This window comes from Haliotis cracherodii, unplaced genomic scaffold, assembly GCF_022045235.1.
Source record: "Haliotis cracherodii isolate W230 unplaced genomic scaffold, xgHalCrac1.p SCAF_1, whole genome shotgun sequence".
In the NCBI taxonomy this organism is placed as follows: Eukaryota; Metazoa; Mollusca; class Gastropoda; order Lepetellida; family Haliotidae; genus Haliotis; species Haliotis cracherodii.
Genome location: NW_027266264.1, coordinates 43,743,590 through 43,764,256, shown reverse-complemented (window position 1 = coordinate 43,764,256; position 20,667 = coordinate 43,743,590). Strand labels below are relative to the sequence as shown.

The 20,667-nt window shown below is 39.8% G+C and overlaps 1 protein-coding gene across 4 annotated transcripts in view; it reads left to right on the top strand.

Moving 5' to 3' along the window:
• The window catches only part of LOC139478144 (small conductance calcium-activated potassium channel protein-like), a 456,162-nt gene extending 437,350 nt beyond the window's left edge, over nucleotides 1-18,812 (top strand). For all 4 annotated transcript variants that reach the window (XM_071260503.1, XM_071260487.1, XM_071260495.1 and 1 more), the window contains one exon: nucleotides 18,202-18,812. In XM_071260503.1, the coding sequence (XP_071116604.1) occupies nucleotides 18,202-18,381 (180 nt within the window). In that variant the 3' untranslated portion in view covers nucleotides 18,382-18,812. The remainder of the gene's footprint in view (nucleotides 1-18,201) is intronic.
• Nucleotides 18,813-20,667: the final 1,855 nt, after the last annotated feature.

Genomic DNA, 20,667 nt, shown 5'->3' with positions numbered 1-20,667 from the left:
TTTTTACCTGGCATTGATTTATATGCAGCAATTTATGTGTATTTTGTCGTAAACTAAGCCAGAAACAGCAATCAGCTGCACACTTTGAAATAGTAATAACCATAAGCGTAGTACTGAGTGAGTGAGTGAGTGAGTTGTGTTTTACGCCGCTTTTAACATTATTCCAGTTTTATCACGGCGTGTCAGCTTAATGTGGGAGGAAAGCCCGAAGTGATGCAGGTCTAAGACGTTTATCACTTCGGTGAAACCCACGAGCACGGGTATGGTGCTGACAAACCTAGAAACATAATTGGGGCGAACCGGGATTCGAACCCACAATCATAGGTTTCTGACTTTGGCTGATTGGTGTTGCGGGATATGTTTGATGTATGAAACAATATTACCAGTCACCGTCGAGGCTCCCATGCTCACGAAATCTTATGTTGGATTTATGTATCCATTTTGTGTCATCTAAAGTTCGTTTCAAGGCTGTGGTTGCTGTAAATCACTAGGAGTTGTGAGATCTACCGATCCCTTTACACAAGATTTCGCTGAAATTAATTTTATCAATATTGAATGAATTGTTTTTATAAAATTATTAAAATAGGTTACAAACATAAGTCCAGATATATACTCACATGCAAAAGAAACGCAAGTGGGTTTTAAGCAAATAGGTAACAAACACGGAACCATAAATTGATACGAGTTTTAGTGTGTAGTGAAGCTTGATGGTGTTATCAATATTTTTTATCCATGGGACCCATGTGCTTTCTGAATGTTGGTCAAGGTCGGGGACACGGCGTCACTGCTCAGCGGTATATCGACCAAGTGATCAGACCCCACGTTGTTCCATTTTTTGTACAACATCAACAACACATTTTCCAGCAGGACAACGCTCGTTCCCATGTTGCCAGAGCTACCATGGCCTTTCTGCAACAACACAACATCTGTGTACTAGCTTGGCCAGCCCTCAGCCCTGATCTGAACCCCATCGAACACTTGTGGGATGAGGTTCAAAGGCGTCTGCACAATGTGCGCCCAGTCTCTACAACTGCTGATGAACTACTCACAGCTGCTCTGGATGTGTGCAATCGTCTGATCCACTCAACGTACAGGAGATGTGTGGCAGTGATCAATGCTAATGGTGGTCACACCAGGTATTGACTGACATTTTGGGTATTGACCCGAAACTGTGTAAGCCCTTAACATTTGAAAAAAACAATTGTCATCTGCCTTTCAATCCATTAAACTGTCTTCAGTCAAATTTTTGTCAATCCCTATTAGTATTTCTTGTCTTTACTGTTGAAAATAAATAACATGTATACTGCATACTCGACTTGCGTTTCTTTTGTGTGTGAGTATACAATGAACACTTTTTTTACCCAGACGTGTAATTACATGATTAATTTGCGTGCTTCAGTACAGATTTGTTGAAATGGTATTTCCTGTTTTACATGCTCACAGTAATATCTTTGCATTGATGAAAAAACATCAAAACTCTTTATGGCGTCTATAATGTGCATCCCGTTTACACAGCTGTTTAGTGGGAAGAAAATACGCTGCTTGAAAACAGAATATATTTTTTTGGGGGGGAAATACGTATATTTATGATTGTTAGACTGTTCATACGTGCTGTGATGCGAAACTGATACGTTTTCTAAATAATTTCCCACCGTATTGTGCATATTTTAATGCAAGAATATGCTGATACGGCCTTTATCTGGAGCTCTGAGAATTGTTTTGGTATAAATACAGTTTGCAAATATTTTGAAAACATGGTATGGAACTTTTGAATTTGATATTGCAGGAACTTCTGTTTACTTATGGCCAGAGATGTCATCTCCTGATGACTCATGTCAAATCATGGAAAGGGTTAACATGCAGTATTCCGAACCACAGTTACAGGCTGTATGACTTATTCCGTGGAAATAGGTTAAACATTTGAACGGCAAGACTTTGCATAGTCTGAGGGAAGTACTGCCATACTCTCATGGCCAACTATTAGACATTCCAGAATGTTCTTTTTTTACGTTTACAAATTTTGAATTGAGAACTTTTCAAAGTATATTCTGAAATGAAAGCCTTCAGTTTGACCTTTGTGTCATATAGCTTGAGAAAGCTCCTTTTCGATTGGCTGTGTTGAATTCCTGTTAAATTTCATGTTCACGAAGGGTCGTTCTGACATGACCTGTAACGATCTTTAAGATTATTAACCTCTCCTTCGACATGCACCTTCCAAACACACTTAGCTTCACCATAATGGCTGTGCGGTCATATTATAAATATTTTAACCCATTGCTCAACTATTTTTGCATGTATCATTATTGATGTGTTTTCTCGAATTTTAGTTCCTCCACCACAATTTCTTTCCTCAACAATGAGCCAATGATGAACGTCAGAGACTTCATACCTGATGTAGTTGTCAGAATTTCAACTGTTTTCATTTAAGTTTCTAATATAAAAGGGTATACTCTTGTTTTGTTTCTTTTCAGTTTGCACTTTGTAATATTCCCATTTCGTTTAAAGTTCTAAAATTTGTTTTAACTGGTCTTAATTTACCCTTCCATATATGTAACAAGGGGAGGTAAATGCTCTGGGGTCAGGTATTTCAAGCCATGTGGTCTGAGAAGGCACATGTCCAAGTCACCAAGTCAAAATTTATTATCTAAAACAATTTCACAATGTCACACCAAGCCCCAAGCAATTACTGTAAATGCAGTGTTCCATATATTGTGCTAAACTTTGAGTAATTCTCTGGTGTATAGAACTGATAATTGTTTCACCATGTGTGTGTTAGTTCACCTGTTGAAGCTCACCTTACCAAACTTGCCCATCAAGTTCAAATGTCAAGATCAAATCAAGAAAAATTTAACAACATTTTGGATTAATTCATTACATTTATATTTTCCATACATTTATGATTCTTTAATTATTTAACTCATTAGTTTTCATGGTTGTATCAATTACAGTAGACCATGTGTAATCAGACACTGCTTGGGACCGAGGGGAAATGTCAGATTTGAGTTTCATGACTGATATGATAAAACAGGGGGCAGTCCTGGAATCAAAACTTTTTGTCGGATTACACACAGTCTACTGTTCTTTCGATTAGAGTAAGTTGGGTTTGATGCCGCTTTGAACAATATTCCAATTTTACCATGGCATGTCAGCTTGATGTGGAAGGAAAGCCCGAAGTGATGCACGTTTACCACTTTGGTGAAACCCTCAAGCACAGGTATCGCATTGACAAACCTTGAAACATATATGGGGCGAACCAGGATTTCAACCCTCAATCATAGGTTTCTGGCATGCCCAAAGGACACAATTTGGCACAGTGAATTGTGGCGCCTTAGACAACTGGGCTACCTGTGCCCCCAGTTTCATTAAGAAAGGATTGGCAGTATGATATGGAAACTTTATATTTGCAACACTGGCTAAACTTGCAACGAGTAATGTTCTCACATGTGATTGGATGACATTGTATGTAAAGGTCACTCAGTGTGAGGGTTGAGTGTTAAAAAAATAAACATTGTGTTTAAGATTACTAAGTTTACACGATGGTGAGGTCTCAATTACATAAAGGTCTAGATCACTGGAGGTAAAATTATGAAACATGGTTCAAATTTCATGTAATTTTAGATTATTTCATGAAAATCAGTGCATTTTCCAATCATATGAGATAGACTTGTACTGTACTGCTCATGTGTTTTCTAAACCAGAAGTGATGTCTTTGAAATGCTCATGACTAAGCATATCTAGAAGAATGGGATTTTCATTTTTGGAGTGGTACAGCATTGGGCATGTGTTTTGTTTGTTGGTTTGTTGTTTAACGCCGCACTCAGCAATATTCCAGCTATATGACGGAGGTCTGTAAATAATCGAGTCTGGACCAGACAATCCAGTGATTAATATCATGAGCATCGATCCACGCAATTGGGATTGATGACATGCATCAACCAAGTCTGCGAGCCTGACCACCCAATCCTGTTAGTTGCCTTTTACGGCAAGCATGGGATGCTGAAGATCTATTCTACCCTGGATCTTCACGATTGCATGTGTTTTGTACAAATAGAAGTGATGTAATAAAACCGGAAGTGCTTATGACTTTGTTATTTATATAGCTAGAGGCTAAGACTTTCTGTTTCATAGTACAGTACTCCCCTTTCCCATAATCTACCCCCCGGGGTATACTCTGGGAGTTCCAAGAATCTACCATGGGGTATAATCTGGGAGCTCCCAGAATCTACCCTGGGTTATAACTTATAATCTAGGAGCTCCAAAAATCTACTGCAGTCGTGTTTGCTTTAAGCATTTTTATTTCATGAATGTACATGAAGTTTTCTTTCAGGGAAGCATCAAACTCAGTCTTGATCTCTCCTGGTCAATTACTGTAACAACATTGTCATCTGATAAAGTTAACATAAATGCCTTTTTAGTACACATCTATTTAGTTTTTAAACATGCATATCCTGTTATTTAAATTGAGAAGACAAAGGTAGGAGCACCAGTAATCATAATTAAAGAAATCTCACATGTGAGATGAGAATGTGACTCATTTGAATAGGTTATACACATGTATAAATATAAATGCAAAGGTACAGATTTTATCCACTTTGAATTATGGATGATCAAGTTTATGACGACGTCTTGAGGTACCTGACCAAATCTGACCACAGCTATCCAGAGGAGATCTACAAGCTCAAGCGTGATCTTCGTACCAATGCCAAGTCCAAGTTCAGACAAGTTGCCAAGCCTTACACTGCACAGAATGGAACCTTGTTCCACCACGCTAAGGAAGTGTTGCCACAGCAAAGACTTAAGGGAGTACTGGAGGCCTGTCATGACCACCCAACCACTGGTGGTCACTTCACAACAGAGAGGACCTATCAGAAAATTGCAGCAAAGTATTACAGGAAAGGTAATTACTTTCAGAAATGTGTCAGCCCTTTTTTTCAATATTTTTAAATGCATCGGAATTCCATATATCCTAAATATGATTAACTTAAACCCAAGTATTTTCTAGAGCTCCACCTAGAATCTACCCTGAATTATGCATCAGAGGTGGTCCCATAATCAAAACAGACCAGTTCTGGTCGGCTGAAATGGAATAAATTAAATTGGATTTAGATGTTATTGTGTGCGCTTGTGAGATTGTGCATGTGACCATATACTCTTACATCATTTTAGATTTGTTGACTTTTGTCTGAGAATAAGATATGTGTCCCTTTTTCAGGAATGAAGAAAGACATCGAGTCCTATTGCAAGGCCTGTGAGACATGTGTGAAGTTCAATCCCAAAATAACAACGGATGCCCCACCACTCCACTCCATGCCTGTGCCAGAAGAAGTTTGGAGCCAGATCAGTATAGACTTGATGGGACCATTTCAGATGACACAACAAGGGAATCGCTACATTGTTGCTGTCACCGATCACTTCTCCAAGTGGACTGAAGCAGATGCATATCCTGATAAGTCTGCAGATTCTGTGGCTGACTTCCTGTACAAGACCGTGTGCAGACATGGCTGCTTTGACATTTTGATCAGTGATCAAGGTAGAGAATTCATCAACACTATAATTGACAATCTTATGACCAAGCTGGGAACTGAGCACAGAGTCAGTTCACCATACCATCTTCAGACCAATGGACAACGAAAGCAAGACAACAGGACCCTTTAGAATGTCCTCTCAAAGCTTGTCAACGACCGTGGAGACACCTGGGATGTTTTTATACCTGGAGTTCTGTTTGCCCACCATACATCTGTACATGCATCAACCAAGATGACACCATTTGAATGCATGTACATCAGAAAGGCAAAACTACCGATGGACATTAAGGACTCTCCAACACCAAAAGAAGATGTGATCAGTGATGATTTTCTCCAAGCCATGCAGAACCTGCGACAAAACATCACATCAAAAGTCAGCAACAATATTACAGAGGCCAAGAAGATTCAGAAAGAACAACATGACAAGTATCAAGGGTAAAGAGATGCCATCTATCTGAATTGCTGCCCCTACTAATGCACGGGTCAGTGGAGAACCATGGTCACCTTTGTCACAGAGATAGATGGGCCGACAGCGTGTCGCTTGGCGGACAATCGCAACCCATTATGATGAGGGTTGACCAGGGACTGACCGGAGCCCCCCCTAAGAATTATGACATTAATGACAAAGCACTGACCAGATGCAGGGCATCTGGAAACAAAGGATTTAGCTGACGACCCTGGGTATATAAGTGACCAGACAAGAGGTCTGGGGATAGTTTAGACCTGGCCTACGATTGTAGCACTACAGTCATCGACTAAATAAACAGTTGTGGACCCTCAGACGGACTTGTGTTGTTCAGGCCGAAGTCATCACTTAGATCAACCAACCGGTAAGTGTGATACAAGCTACACAACAGTCATCATGAGTTGGAGCTAGGGACAAGAGTCTACCTGAAGAATTCACGTCGAATCAACAGAATTGGCGCTAAGCTTGAGCCAAGGTTCCTTGGACCATTTGAAGTTCATCAAGTGTTTGGCAAGGGACGTGTTAAGTTGAAGAGTTTGAAGAGTGGTCAAGTGCTTTGCAACACATACCATGGATCAAATTTGAAAAGACACACTCCACATGACGTCTTCCCCACCAACCATATCAGTCCTGCTAGTCGCTCCAGCTACACCAGGCCTACCACCAGATCTACCAAGACTACCAGTTCAACCAGTCCTAGCTGTCGCACCAGCCACACCAGTTCAAAACGCTCTGTCAGCTCTACTGTACCACACCACACCAGGTTTATGAGTTCTACCAGCCGTACCAGTCCTATCAAGTCCAAGAAGCCCAGCACCACAACCAGGAACACCCCCAAGAGGCCACATTGCAGCTTCCAGCCAATGACCATTCTGAGAAGAAGAGAACTTTGTAAACAGTTACATTTACCTTCATTTAAGTCTGTTTATTTTGGAAGAGAGAAAGAATTTGAGCCACCAAAAAGACAACACAAGACCAAAGGTGATGGCAACTGCTTCTTCCGTGCCATTAGTTATTTCCTAACTGGTCAGGAGACATCCCACTTATGCCTGAGAGATGCTGTTGTACAACACATGTGTGAGAAAGGGGAAAAGCTAGAAAATTACCTTCAGCAGAATGTGACGAAATACTTAGATTCGTCAAGAATGGCTGAAAATGGAGTCTGGACAACGGATGCAGAGATCATGGCCACTGCTTCTCTTCTGCAAACTGAAATTGTTGTCTGTACCCATTATGGAAAGGAGCTGAAATGGCTATGCTACCCAGCATCATTCACGCTTGAGAAACTGTCCATTGGTGCAGTGTATCTGACCAACCTCCATGAACACTTTGACGTTGTAATAAATGTCCAGTGACACTGAAATAATTCAAGGAATCAATGGATATTGGTTTTCAGAAAAAATTGCTCTCATATTTTATGTTAGTTTTCTCTATTTGTTATTGATAATAATATAAAAACCCTGACTAAGACAATGATAATTGCTTTGGGAAATTTATTACATCCATCTGACTATATTTAGAAGAAAAAGAATGTAAATGGACAAATAATTAGATGGTTTTGATGATGTGATGTCTTCTATAGTCAGAATATATTCTTGATACTGTGATACATGCCTCCCCAAACAAAGGTACTTGCAGACACAAGTGAATACTTATAATTGGTTTCAAAATGATTTTATATGCAATCCAAAGTAGTTAGGTCTATTCACAAAGCATGTTAAAGCTTATTCAATAACATAAGTGTAAGACATTTCCTCAAACAATTCTCAACACCAACTTTCAAACTTACAAATTGATGATGACTACAATAAGTTTAAGACAATGTGATTTGTAAGATATTTTTTTATTAGTTTAAACAATATTTATTTCTTCTTTGCATGTATAAAACAACATTTTGAATTTTTGGATTCGATAACAATTTATAACCTGGATAGATTTTGGGAACTCCCAGATTATACCCCCTGGGGGTAGATTCTGGGAAAGGGGGGTTGATTCGGGGATATGAATGTTTTAAGACTAATAAGATGTGTACTGAATAGGCATTTATGTAAGCTTAATCAGATGACAATGTTGTTACTGCAATTGACCAGGAGAGATCAAGACTGAGTTAGATGCATCCCCCAAAAGAAAACTTCAAGTACATTCATGAAATAAAAATGCTTAAATCAAACAGGGCTGCAGTAGATTCTTGGAGCTCCTAGATTATAGTTATAACCCAGGGTAGATTCTTGGAGGAGCTCCCAGATTACACCCCGTGGTAGATTCTGGGAACTCCCAGATTATTTCCCCTGGGGGTAGATTCTGGAAAGTCCCCAAAATCTACCCCGGGATAGATTCTGGGAGCTCCCAGAATCTACCTGGGTACACTTTGAAGGGAGGTAGATTTTGGCACCTTGGCATTCCTTGTTTTTACCCCACTCAGAAACAGTTTACTGACATTGAGCTAACTAGTCCTTGTTTTATCCTCTTAATGCAGAGTGCCAGGTAGGGTACCAAACCAAACACTCAACAACACCACAGGGGTTGTTTTAACATTCTATTGAAATGTTATGTGATGTCACAAAGCCAGAAGTGCTTGTGTAGATGTCAGTAGATAGATGTGCCTCCATGAAGACATTGTATGGGAGAAAATAAAGCGCCCTTCCTTTTACACAGTGACCTTTACTTGTAACATTCATTCCTTATTCGTAACATTTGACCATTATTGTGTATGTTTGTCCTTTATTTCAACTTTGTATTACTTTACCAAATGGCCACCCATGCTGAAGAGGCTGTATCAGCAAGATCATGAGATGCATCATTCTCTTCTGAAATCTTATGTGACATTTCCTCACACTTGTTGGAGTTGAATATATCTTTTTATTTTTATCTGTATCAGCAAGATCATGAGATGCATCATTCTCTTCTGAAATCTTATGTGAGACCTGAAATTACCTTCTTAAGACAGAAGGATCCAAATATCAAACACTACAACCTGTAAACAATCAGTTTTGATCCCTGACACACAAATTAAACCCTTAATGACAAATCAGCTAAGACAAATTTAGACAAACAGTGTTAAACTGCCCAAAAGTAAAGTATCTATGTGTGGAATGTGATGCTATCAGTCAGGTGCCAGATTTATTTCTGTTTCTGGTCCCTCTGTGGGGGACTTCTTGGTTACTTCATGTGGGAAAATGGGGACTGTCTTTTATAAAATTAAAAACATGTTTATAGTTGTAGCCCCTCCTATTTAAGGAGGATTTAGGAAGCTTAGTGATCAGTGATTGCAGGAAAGATAGCAAATGGCCCCTCCTCCCCTTAAGACAGATGGAACCCATACTTATGTGAATGACTTTTACCCTGTGAGAGAATATTTTGAGGTCATGTGACTTCCACAAACATGTTATCACAGCCTATACAGTGTATAGACAGGTCTCATTTTTGTATTATTTTGATAAATAGACACATCCGGTATGTAGACATGGGAAATATATGAAAGCAAAACATATTTGTATAGGATTTACAAAAAAAACCATTTGTATGAGGTAGGTGCAAAGCCCAGGATTTGTCGCTTCCTGTGACCAATAGGGGGTTGTGACGTCACAATGGGGCTTTTTGCAGTGAATCTATTCATTACCTGTGTGGAACCAAGGCTTGCTTTCCATCTATAAGCAGTAACATGGGCTGAGCTCACACACTGTAAACACAAGTGCAAATGTACCCAGACATGCCTGAGACGTTACGGAAATAAACGGAAAGGGTTGAATAATAGAAAGACACTTATGAAGGTTATGGTAGGCATGGTGTCTTGCAACTGTAGTCTATGGACACTTACGAGTGATCCTGATTCCATTTGGCAGATTCCATTTCCACTTCCATAACCTACAATGAATGACAGGGCATTTAATAATAATATTTTGGATGATTTTCTGACAGAAAAGTGTGAGAGGGAACACTAAGGATAATGTGGATCGTATTAAGGAAAGAGTAAGGTATGGCTACATTGATACCATGTGGGTGAATCGTCTTTTGAATCATGTATTCAACAAATGTAGTGAGTGAGAGTGGCTTGCATGGAAGTTCCATGACAGTTTCCAGTAGCCAAAATATTGGTCACTAATCCTTTTTATCCTACTCTCTCAACATTTATATGGGAAGAAAACATGCAACTGAAAAGTTAATAGCAACTACCCTAAATTGATGAGCGATTTTTATTTTTATGCTTCAAAACCACACTCTGACTCCTTTGCTTTATACTGCACAGGAAGGCGGTACAACCCCATTAGACCGACCACCTGCACAGCTCTTACCCATTTATGTTATTACAGATTCAAGTCTTCAAATCTAATTTGTTGCAAAAGATGTCCGATGATATATAGTGTTCAAACCAGTGACATTTGGATTTGTACAGTAACATAAATAAGTTCCAAATAAACTGCAATCCTGTGTATAATAATGACATAAATAAATAAAAAAAATAATATATGTGTATTTGTTTCCATTTGTAATCTCTTTAGCCCCATGAATTAAGCTAAAACCGAAAAAATATAATATAATAAAAATAAAAATGTTTTCATTAACTAGTGTTTGCTGTTATGTATGCTACCACAGGCTATATTAATTAAACAAATATTGAAAACTCTTAAATTGCTAATTCAGTGACATGGTGTGTAGAGATGACAGATCACTGAGAGGAGCTTATGTACACTCAATGACCCTCAGCAACCTTGTCATTTGGCTGATGTCACGGGGCATTTTTTCACCGGTGTAACTTGTAACAAATATCATAGGGTATTGTGATGTGTTGTAAACTTTGAAGGGCCCTGTTACATATTATACTATATCAAATTATTTATTTACTTCTTGACCAAAGAATACAGTTTGTTATGTATATTATATTTTCTTTAATAAGAAATAGTTAAGTTGGGAAAGATAATGGACCTTCTAAACATTAAGAAAAAAATGCTGATTTGCTTAGATTGCATAGAATGATGCTAATGATGTCAATCATGTCTATTGTCTGGTCTAGACTTGATTATTTACAGACTGCCAACATATAGCTGAAATTATAGTGCTGAAAGCGAAATTAAACAACAAACTTAAAGGCTAGAGGTGTAGTCTTTTCTTTTTCTAACTTTACAAAATAAATATGATTCTTATTCTTATTTATTACCAGTTCTGTAACCTGCCTTGAAAAGATAACAAAATAGAACAGGTATACCTTGAAGCCAGGCATTAACATGGTGCCAAAATGCTGTCAGTGACTTTTTTTCTATGTTTAGATTTTAGATAATTTTTAAGAAAAACTTCTACCTCAATTACCATAATTGCCATAAATCCTGTATTTTGGCTTCAATCACACTAACTAAAATGTTCAGATTGTCAACAGACGTCCTCTTCACTGTCAATTATGCTTAACTAGTTGTTGCCAATCTGTAACTACCCAAGCCATGACGTCATAATGGGGGCACCCTCACATTTTTCCTGTGTGTGCTAGTGTCAACACCTACTATAGTAGTAGTGACAATCTAGATCCATGGGCCATGGTGTGGCTCCCGGTATCCATGGAAAGGCGGTCCAAGGCAACCAAGCCAGCCAGCCATACCAGCCAGATGCCAAATGGCCCCATAGGCCTGCCACAGCATTCCAACCGACTGATAAGCCATCCAGCCAGCCAACTGTGAAGAAACCATATGGATGCCGCATGGACTACATGGGCCAGCCACCAACGGCGACCCTGACACGTCTGACGGGAACCAAGACACATAGACTCCATGGGATTACCCAGCCAGTCTTCCAGCCGAAAGGACAGCCACGGCATGACTACCGTTATGCACAGGCTACAAGTCCACGGAGACATATCATACCTGAATCATGGTCACCGGAGGATGACAAGCCCTACTGGGCGGAATCTGAGGGATACGGTTATCCTACACCCACGGGAGATTCCCAAGGCTACTCAGCTGGAATCAGGGTGTTTGGAGATTGACCCGAACGAGATTACAGCGAAGGCTACACTTTTGTGGAACTTATTGAAGAGCTTTACCACCTTATGCCTATACTTTGGACACATGTGACAGAGGATTCACCACCCCAGATGCTGGAATATGGGGGATGGTATGTACCTGCTCCATCTCAGCATATTCAACAGATATTTCCTTGGCCCAGCTACTCGGGCAAGGTCGTTGAGTTATCGATGGATAACATCCATGGACTCAAGCAGGATTAACGTCTACCTCTTCCAACTATGAAACGAAAGTTCTACAAGATGCACAATGCTACACTTCTGGAGTTCCAACACTTGGTTGAGGATTTACTATCATCCCAAGTCTGGACTTCCTCACAGTTACTGAGACTACAGCGACAATCTTATCACAGATTAGGTCAAGGGCTGTATCTAGCCAGACCAAGAACTTCATGATGTCGCAAACGATATCAGCGACCACAACTTTCAACAGGATGCTCAGAATTGTGAGAGATGAAGATACAGCCGAGCATTTCCAGACTTTAACCACCATAGACTTTGTGGGGAGAGCTCATGGGTCATCACAGTCTCACAAGCATGACTTATGGTACCATAAGTCATCTGCGTCCAAACAGCCTCCTAAGAAGAAGTATGTCATATCCGGGAAGGATTCATTCCAACCAAGGCGCAGGTACAAAGCCATAATCTTCGCAGGATACTTTTCGCCAAGATACCAGGAAGTCTATGGATTGCGATTTATGTATACCATCTTTCAATGTTATGCTGACTCCGGGCCCAGTGACGAAAAATGGAAGCAAGTTACACCCAACCACTGGATTCTAGACGTCATGGCTCATGGTTACAAGCTACACTTCAGGAAACATAAACGCTGTGGGTGCCAAGTTAGCAGCTGCAGAATTCGCTGTAAGGAAACCACTAAAGAAGCGAGCCATTCGGGAACTAAAGCAGTCCACCAACACCAAAGGTTTTTACTCCCCAGTCTTTTTAGTCCCAAAGTGGGACACAGCTGAGATGAGGATGAGAATAGATCTAAAGATCCTCAACAAAAGATATCTGGTGCCGCCTCAAAAATTCCAGAGGGAATCCATACAGAAGTAACGGTCGACGAAGAAGGGTGGCTTATCAGCCTAGATCTTACAGAAGCATATCTTCACGTCCAGATACACCCATCATCTCGGAAATATCTACGCTTTGCAATCAATGGCCGATGCTACAAATTTCAAGTCCTACCATTCAGGATAGCAATAGCACCTTGGCTATTCACCAGAATTACAGCGCCAGTAATCAAATTCTCCCATCTTCAGCTAGTTCGAATCTATGGTTATCTGGACGACTTCTTAGCGGCAGACCAAGGGAAAAACCAGCTACATCAGAACATGATATTCTTGGTCCAGCTTATGACTTAACAAGGTTTCCTAGTCAACCCAGCCAAGTCAGAGATCACTCCAGTCCAAGACATTATATACATGGGAGCAAGATTTCAGCTAGACCGGGGATATCTATTTCTACCAGAAGACTGATTCGACAAGACTATAAAGATGATCCATTCAGTCTCAAGTCAACCCAGCAAGTCGCTGAGGTGGTGGATGTCTCTGCAAGGCAACTTGACATCTCTACAGGATATGTCCTTCAGAGGAAGACTGATGCTAGGTCCTCTACAGACATGGGTCAATTTTATACGATCGAAGGACCTAGAATTCCAGTCTCAGTTACCTCCCACTTTGCTACAAGACCTCTATTGGTGGAATCACAGAGAACATGTGATGAGTGGCATCCCTCTGACTTATCCGACGCCAGAACATCATCTATTCACAGACGCGTCAGATTTGGGATGGGGAGCTCATATGGACGATCTCACAGTACAGGGATTGTGGAACACAGAGGAGAAAAACCTTCATATCAACTGCAAGGAAATGAAAGCCATATATTACACCATCCTGGAATGGAGAACACAACTTCATCTATCATCGGTTCTCATAGCCACGGACAACACCACAGTAGTGGCATATATTCAGAAGCAGGGAGGAACCAGATCCAACTCCCCGATGATGGAGTCTACACGATTGTTTGCCTTGGCAGACTCCTTCAACTGCTGGATGGAAGCGAGACATACATCCGGGAAACTGAACAAACTGGACGACAGTCTTTCATGTTGGGGGAGAATAGTGGCAACAAAATGGACATTACATCCTCAGATCTTCACCTGGATAACCAAGATATGGGACATACCACATCTAGATCCATTCGCCACCTGCCAGAACAACCTACTTCCAGTTTATGTCAGTCCAGTTCCCGACCCAAGAGCTCACCAGATCGACACCCTTTCGATGGATTGAACGACTCTATTCGGCTATGCATTCCAACCATGTTCTCTCCGAGACAAAGTCATCCACAAGGTTGAGGAGACAGATTGCATAATAATACTGATAGCCCCAGTATGGTCCAGCAGGGCATGGGTCCCAAGACTATTAAAGCTACTAATGGAGGAATCCAGACAGTTACCACTTCGTCAGGATCTGCTATGACAGCCCAGGTCCAGCATATTCCATGAAAATCTGCCGAGCCTACATCTTACCGCCTGGAAGTTATCGTGCAGAAGATCAAACATAGAGATACTCTGAGCTTGCCTCTGAAGCGTGGCAAGATCGTGGCAACCTTCATCCTCCCTTTTATATGACAACAGATGAGACAAGTTTTTCCAGTGGAGAAGACGAGTAGGGATTGTTGATAATGCTGTATCAATCCCTATGATAGCGGACTTCGTTCTTCATCTATGTCAAGACAATAAATTCAGACACAGTATAATAAAGGTTACAGATCACCCCTTCGTTTTGTACTTGATTGATTGTCTATCAGGAACCATTCCATCCTCAACAGAATAATCAAATCCTTTCTGCTAGAAGAGATTAGGACCCCTCGTATCTTCCCCAAGTGGAATCTATCTGTGGTATTATTGGCACTGTTAATGGAACCTTATGAACCCATTGCGAAGGCTACCCTACTTCAAAAAGCCAGGAAAACATCGTTTCTGCTAGCCATGGCTACAGCAGCAAGAGTTACATGCCTTAGACTATTCAAGTCTTACCCATGATTAACATTGGACTTCTATAACTGTAAGATCACTCGCAGAATTCGTAGCCAAGAACCGATCTACCACAATGGGACTGTTGGGTCATAGACACTGTACAATCCTGACATTAGGACCAACAGTGGATCAACCAGACAGACTCTTATGTCCCATCAGAACTCTCAAGCTCTATCTCTTGGCTACAGACTCACATCGATGCCATCCAAGTAGACTCTTTCTATCATGTAAGACCAACTCGAACAAAGATATCACAAAGGATACTTTAGCAGGATTGATGAAGGCTACAGTTGCACAAAGTTATACACAGGCTCAGAATTCCACGCCACGCCTCGGATCCTGCTCAGCTCACGATATAAGAGCCCTAGCCATGAGTCTCGCGTCATAGACTACAGTTTCAGTAGAACAAGTAGTTTCCAGCTCTCAGTGGGCCTCACAAAACAGCTTCACCAACTGTTACTTATATGACATGCAGCCGGACCTAGAGGGCATGTATTCCCTTGGTCCTGTGGTCGCAGCGAAAACTATCGTTGGGGGGCACGAGCAGTATCAGAGGGTAAGTACACCCTTGATTACTCTGCTTATTAGGTGTAAGATGGATTAGAATTACCTTAAATGTAATCTATCACCATTAACTGGAAGTGACATCATTACCGGAAATAGCTAAACAAAGTCCTTCTAACCAGGAAATGATGTCTTGGGGGTAAAAATAGACCTAAAGAGACGTCATTACCAAAAAGGGGAAGTGACGTCATAATCGGAAGTGACATCAGAACCGGTATTATAGGTCACGGAACCAAGTTTATTATGATAATTAAAACTAGTGATAATATCACATATTTGACTTATTTTGACATAGTTTCTGATTTTTAAGTCCTCAAGGGGAAATTCAGAGGAAATTATTTCAGTAGGATTAGGATCAGTACATTATGGTTTTTCGGACCTGTGAAGATTCCGGGGTAGAATAGGTCTTCAGCAACCCCTGCTTGCCGTAAAAGGTGATTATGCTTGTAGTAAAAGGCGACTAATGGGATTGGGTGGTCAGGCTCACTGACTTGGTTGATGCATGACATCGATCCCAATTGCGTGGATCGATGCTCGTGATATCAATCACTGGATTGTCTGGTCCAGACTCGATTATTTACAGACCGCCGTCATATAGCTGGAATATTGCTGAGTGCGGCGTTAAACAACAAACCAACCAACCAACCATAATGGTTTCCAGAAGAGGGTTGCTGTCAAATACACAGGGAGTTACTAAGAGGCAGATCCCATCAGGGTCCCTCTGGTATATTCTGGCAGATATGTAATAGAGGTAGAATTTTCTTAAGAATTATCGAACAATAGTTATCATTGTTAATAATTCTAAGAATACTACCTCTATTTCATACAAATTTCTTACTCCCACCTCCCCAATTCATCTTCCTCTAGTAGGAGATGAGGGTAAAAAGTGAGGTTGCCACCATTATGACATCATGGCATGGGTAGTTATGAGACTACTTGGCAACAACTAGTTTTAATTGACAGTGAAGAGGATGTTTGTTGAAAATCTGAAAATGAAAGCCAAAATACAGGATTTATGTCAGATAAGTAAAAGAGGTAGTATTCTTAAAATTATTAACAATTATTGACAACAATTGTTCAGTGATCAAATGTACATGTTACTATAGAAACACAGGGAAATCATTCACTTGTTTACAGTTTAAAAGTACATTGAATACTTTTAACTAGTCTAATCATTTAGAATATATACTTCAACCATATATGGATGGAAAAAAAACATCTATCGAAAGTTAGTTTCCATATTTTAGAAGATGGATAAAAAAAATCCCTCAATATGCAGTGGCATTTCATTGACATCATACAATGTCATGTAACAAGGTTATGTGTACACTGTAGTGATGTCAACATACCGTATTTTCTTTAGTATAGTGCGCACCCATGTATAATGCGCACCCCCCTCTAGCAGATTCAGTATTTTGGAAAAAAAGAATTTGAATGTCAAGCACAAAAAAAAATTACACTGTATCTACTCCTTCAGCGAATTCCAGTAATGAACGGGTGATGAGAAACTTGGTCAGTACAAATTCGAAATTACCTTGTGTAAACTAAGCTGGAAACAGCAATCAGCTGTACACAGGTTTTCTTGGAATCTACCAGTGATTCAGTCAAGACACAGTCAATGATATAACTTTACAGGATTTTAATACAAAAGATCGGCAAAAATTGTATCTGAAACTTTTTTCATATATCAGGAATAATATATCCCAATATCTTGTTAATTTAGTTGCAGCTTTTACTAAACATATTTTAAATAATAACTCTAAGCGAAGCAGCTGATCGCTATTGCCGGTTATTATTTTTCACATGGAACCAGGCTGACCAGTCACGGTCAAGGCTCCTGTGCACGTGATCGCATGATCGCGAGAACTACGTGTTGACATAGAATTGTAAAACTATAACAAATATGACTTTTAACGAGTCAAAGTATGGCATTTATGATATATGTATCCATTCTCTGTCAACTTATGTTCGTTTCAAGGCGTCAATAGCGGTAATCTGGTTGCTGTTAATAACGGTGAATTGTGCGATCTTCCGATCACTTCACACACGATTTGGCCGAAATGAATTAAAACAATATTAAAAGGAATTTTGAATAAAATTAATGAAATAAGTTACATACATAAGTCCAGATATACAAAGAACACTTTTTATAGCCAGACAGTGTAATTACCCGATTAGTTTGCGTACTTCAGTATGGATTTGTTGACATGGTATTTCCGATGTTACGTGCTCACAGTAATATCTTTCCATGGGGAAAAAAACATCAAAATTCATCACAGCTGTGTTTTGGGGAAAAAAAGTGTGCACTATACTCAAGAAAATACAGTCCCCTTTTCACATAAGCATGACGAGACCTGCCATAAAATGAAACTAATGATCTGTTAGTTTGAAATATTATGCAATATCTTGACAGTTTTGATTTTCAGACGATAGATGTATAATATATGTGATTGTGAGACTGACAACCCACAACAATTAGAGTTGCACCATGAATGCAAAATCATACCAGCAGACATAAGTCTACAAACATTTTCCACAAATGCCATTTACTATCGCCCCGAAGATTACTTTCAATTTTCTTGTATATTTTCAGTCACAATTGGAAGGACTCCCTAAAGTAATTGCCCAAAGCCTTATTGCCCACCAGCAAGAGCAGCAGGACCAACGATATTTACCTGCAGATTGTGGGCCTACTGTCCGTCGTTTTTCACCACCATCTCGAAGAAGGCGACATTTCCCTGTACCCCTCAACAATTCTTCCAGTCAGATATAGTCCAAAATGAAAATTGCTATCAAAGAACATTTCTGTATGGCAAGAAGAATGGACTGAAGATTGGGGAAGTAAAGAGGTTTGACACGCCTGTGAAAGTGAAATTGTCATACAACATCTGTCTGCTCTGCCTCTTATTACAGGCACTGTTATGTGTGTTAAGTTTTGCAGACCCTCCATTTCCATACCATGCTCTCTCAGTGCCATTCCACCATGCAAAAAACAACAACCCAGAAGCCATGTGAATATTTTATCGCCACAATATCTAATGGCTAAAATTCCTTGGTGGAACATGAAACTGTAAAAGCAGACTAGCAAACAATTTGCCAAAAGTACCTTCTCAACTTCCAAACCATGTTGTCTCTAATTGACAACCCATCTCAGTTAAGGCTGTACACTCACGTAAGGAACAGAAACATAAACAGTTGTGTGATTATCAGATATGTATAATAATGTTTACTTTTATGATATAAAGTACATGTCACTGATGTCTCTTTGTCTGTCCATTTTGGCGTTTGGAATTGTTAATTTACTGCAACAACATTTGTGTTTTTTATGGATTCCAATTGTAGGGATGTCGTCTAACCCAAAACTCTTGTGAATTGTTTTTGTGATTACTGATGGCCAGGAGAACTACAGTCCCAGCATTTTCCAATGAACTGTTGGACTGGCATTTTTAAAAGTTGGTAAGTAATATAGTTAAGGCAAGATAATTTTATGGATGACAAGTTCTTTATTCTATCATGATGCAGCATTTCGATACAGATCCTTATGCTGTTGTCAAGCAAGAGTGAAGAAAGACATACTTACTTACTTTAGAGATTTAACGTGCGCTTTGCGTATTTCGCACACGGGCCCGGCCAGGCCATTTAATGTGTTTCCGTAAGGGACAAAAGTGGTCTGTGCAAACCAAGAGGGAGCTTTAGGGGTTGCTTATATAGAATTTGGGAATTTTGAGATTTGGAATAGATGCCGATGGGGTTGGGGAGGAGAACTAAGGGAGCTGGGTATGGTGGATGTTTGTTTATGTGATTTTGATTTGGTAGATTATTGTGTTTTTAGATGCGTTTTATTAGTTCCGTTTTGATTAAGAATACGCCTAAGGCCTTGAAGTTTTCTAGTTTATTTTGTGGGTTTAGTATTGCTTCTAGAGTGAGAGCCTTGTTTAGATTGAGGGTTGTTTGTAATGCGGTTCGATGTGTTAGGTAGTGTGTGCAGTGGATGAGTGCGTGTTCTGGGGTTTCTAGTTGTTTGCAGTGTGGGCAGTTACCTGTAGTGTGTTTTTTTTTTTAAATTTTAGGTGGTTATTTAGGTTGGTGTGTCTTGTTTGGAGTTTAGTGATTACTCTGTTGATTTGTTTCTTTTCATGGATGGAGATATAGGTTATGCCATTTTTTGATGATTTTTATCCCCCCCGGCATATAACGCTGGGGAATATAGCGATCAGCCAGTCTGTCTGTCTGTCCGTCTGTCCGTCCGTCCGTAATCATTTCCTTTTCCGGGGCAGAATTCGAAAAACATTCAGTGTATTTGATCGAAACTTGGCAAATCTATCAGGCACATACTGAAGTGGTGCGTTTTGATATTTTGGGATATTTCTCATTTTTATTTTTAAAATTTTTATGGAATGAAGTTGGACATAGACTCAATTGGGGATGGGGTTTGCTTCCGGGGCAGAATTCGAAAACCATTCAGTGTATTTGATCGAAACTTGGCAAATCTATCAGGCACATATTGAAGTGGTGCCTTTTTATATTTTGGGATTTTTCTAATTTTTATTTTTTTAAATTTTTAGGGAATGAAGTTGGACATAGACTCAATTGGGGATGGGGTTCGTTTCCGGGGCAGAATTCGAAAACCATTCAGTGTATTTGATCGAAACTTGGCAAATCTATCAGGCACATAATGAAGTGGTGCCTTTTGATATATTTTTTTTTTTACGAATTTTTATTTTTTACAATTTTTATGGAAAGAAGTTGGACCTAGACTCCATTGGGGAACGGGTTCGTTTCCGGGCCAGAATTCGAAAACCATTCAGTGGGTAAACAATGTATGCTTCTTAAAGAACATTCAACTGTTGACTCATTACATACAGAATTGCACATTTACTAGTGGTTACTTTACAGACAGCTGCCAGGGGGATATGTCATCTTTCTGATGACTCTTGTTTGCTTGTTTACACTTTTAATTTCTGATTTTGAGATTGGTAAGTTTAAGCTTATTTCTGGGATTTATCGGCGTTTTCATTACCGTATATTCCTACGTGGGCGGGTATCCACAAGAAGGTTA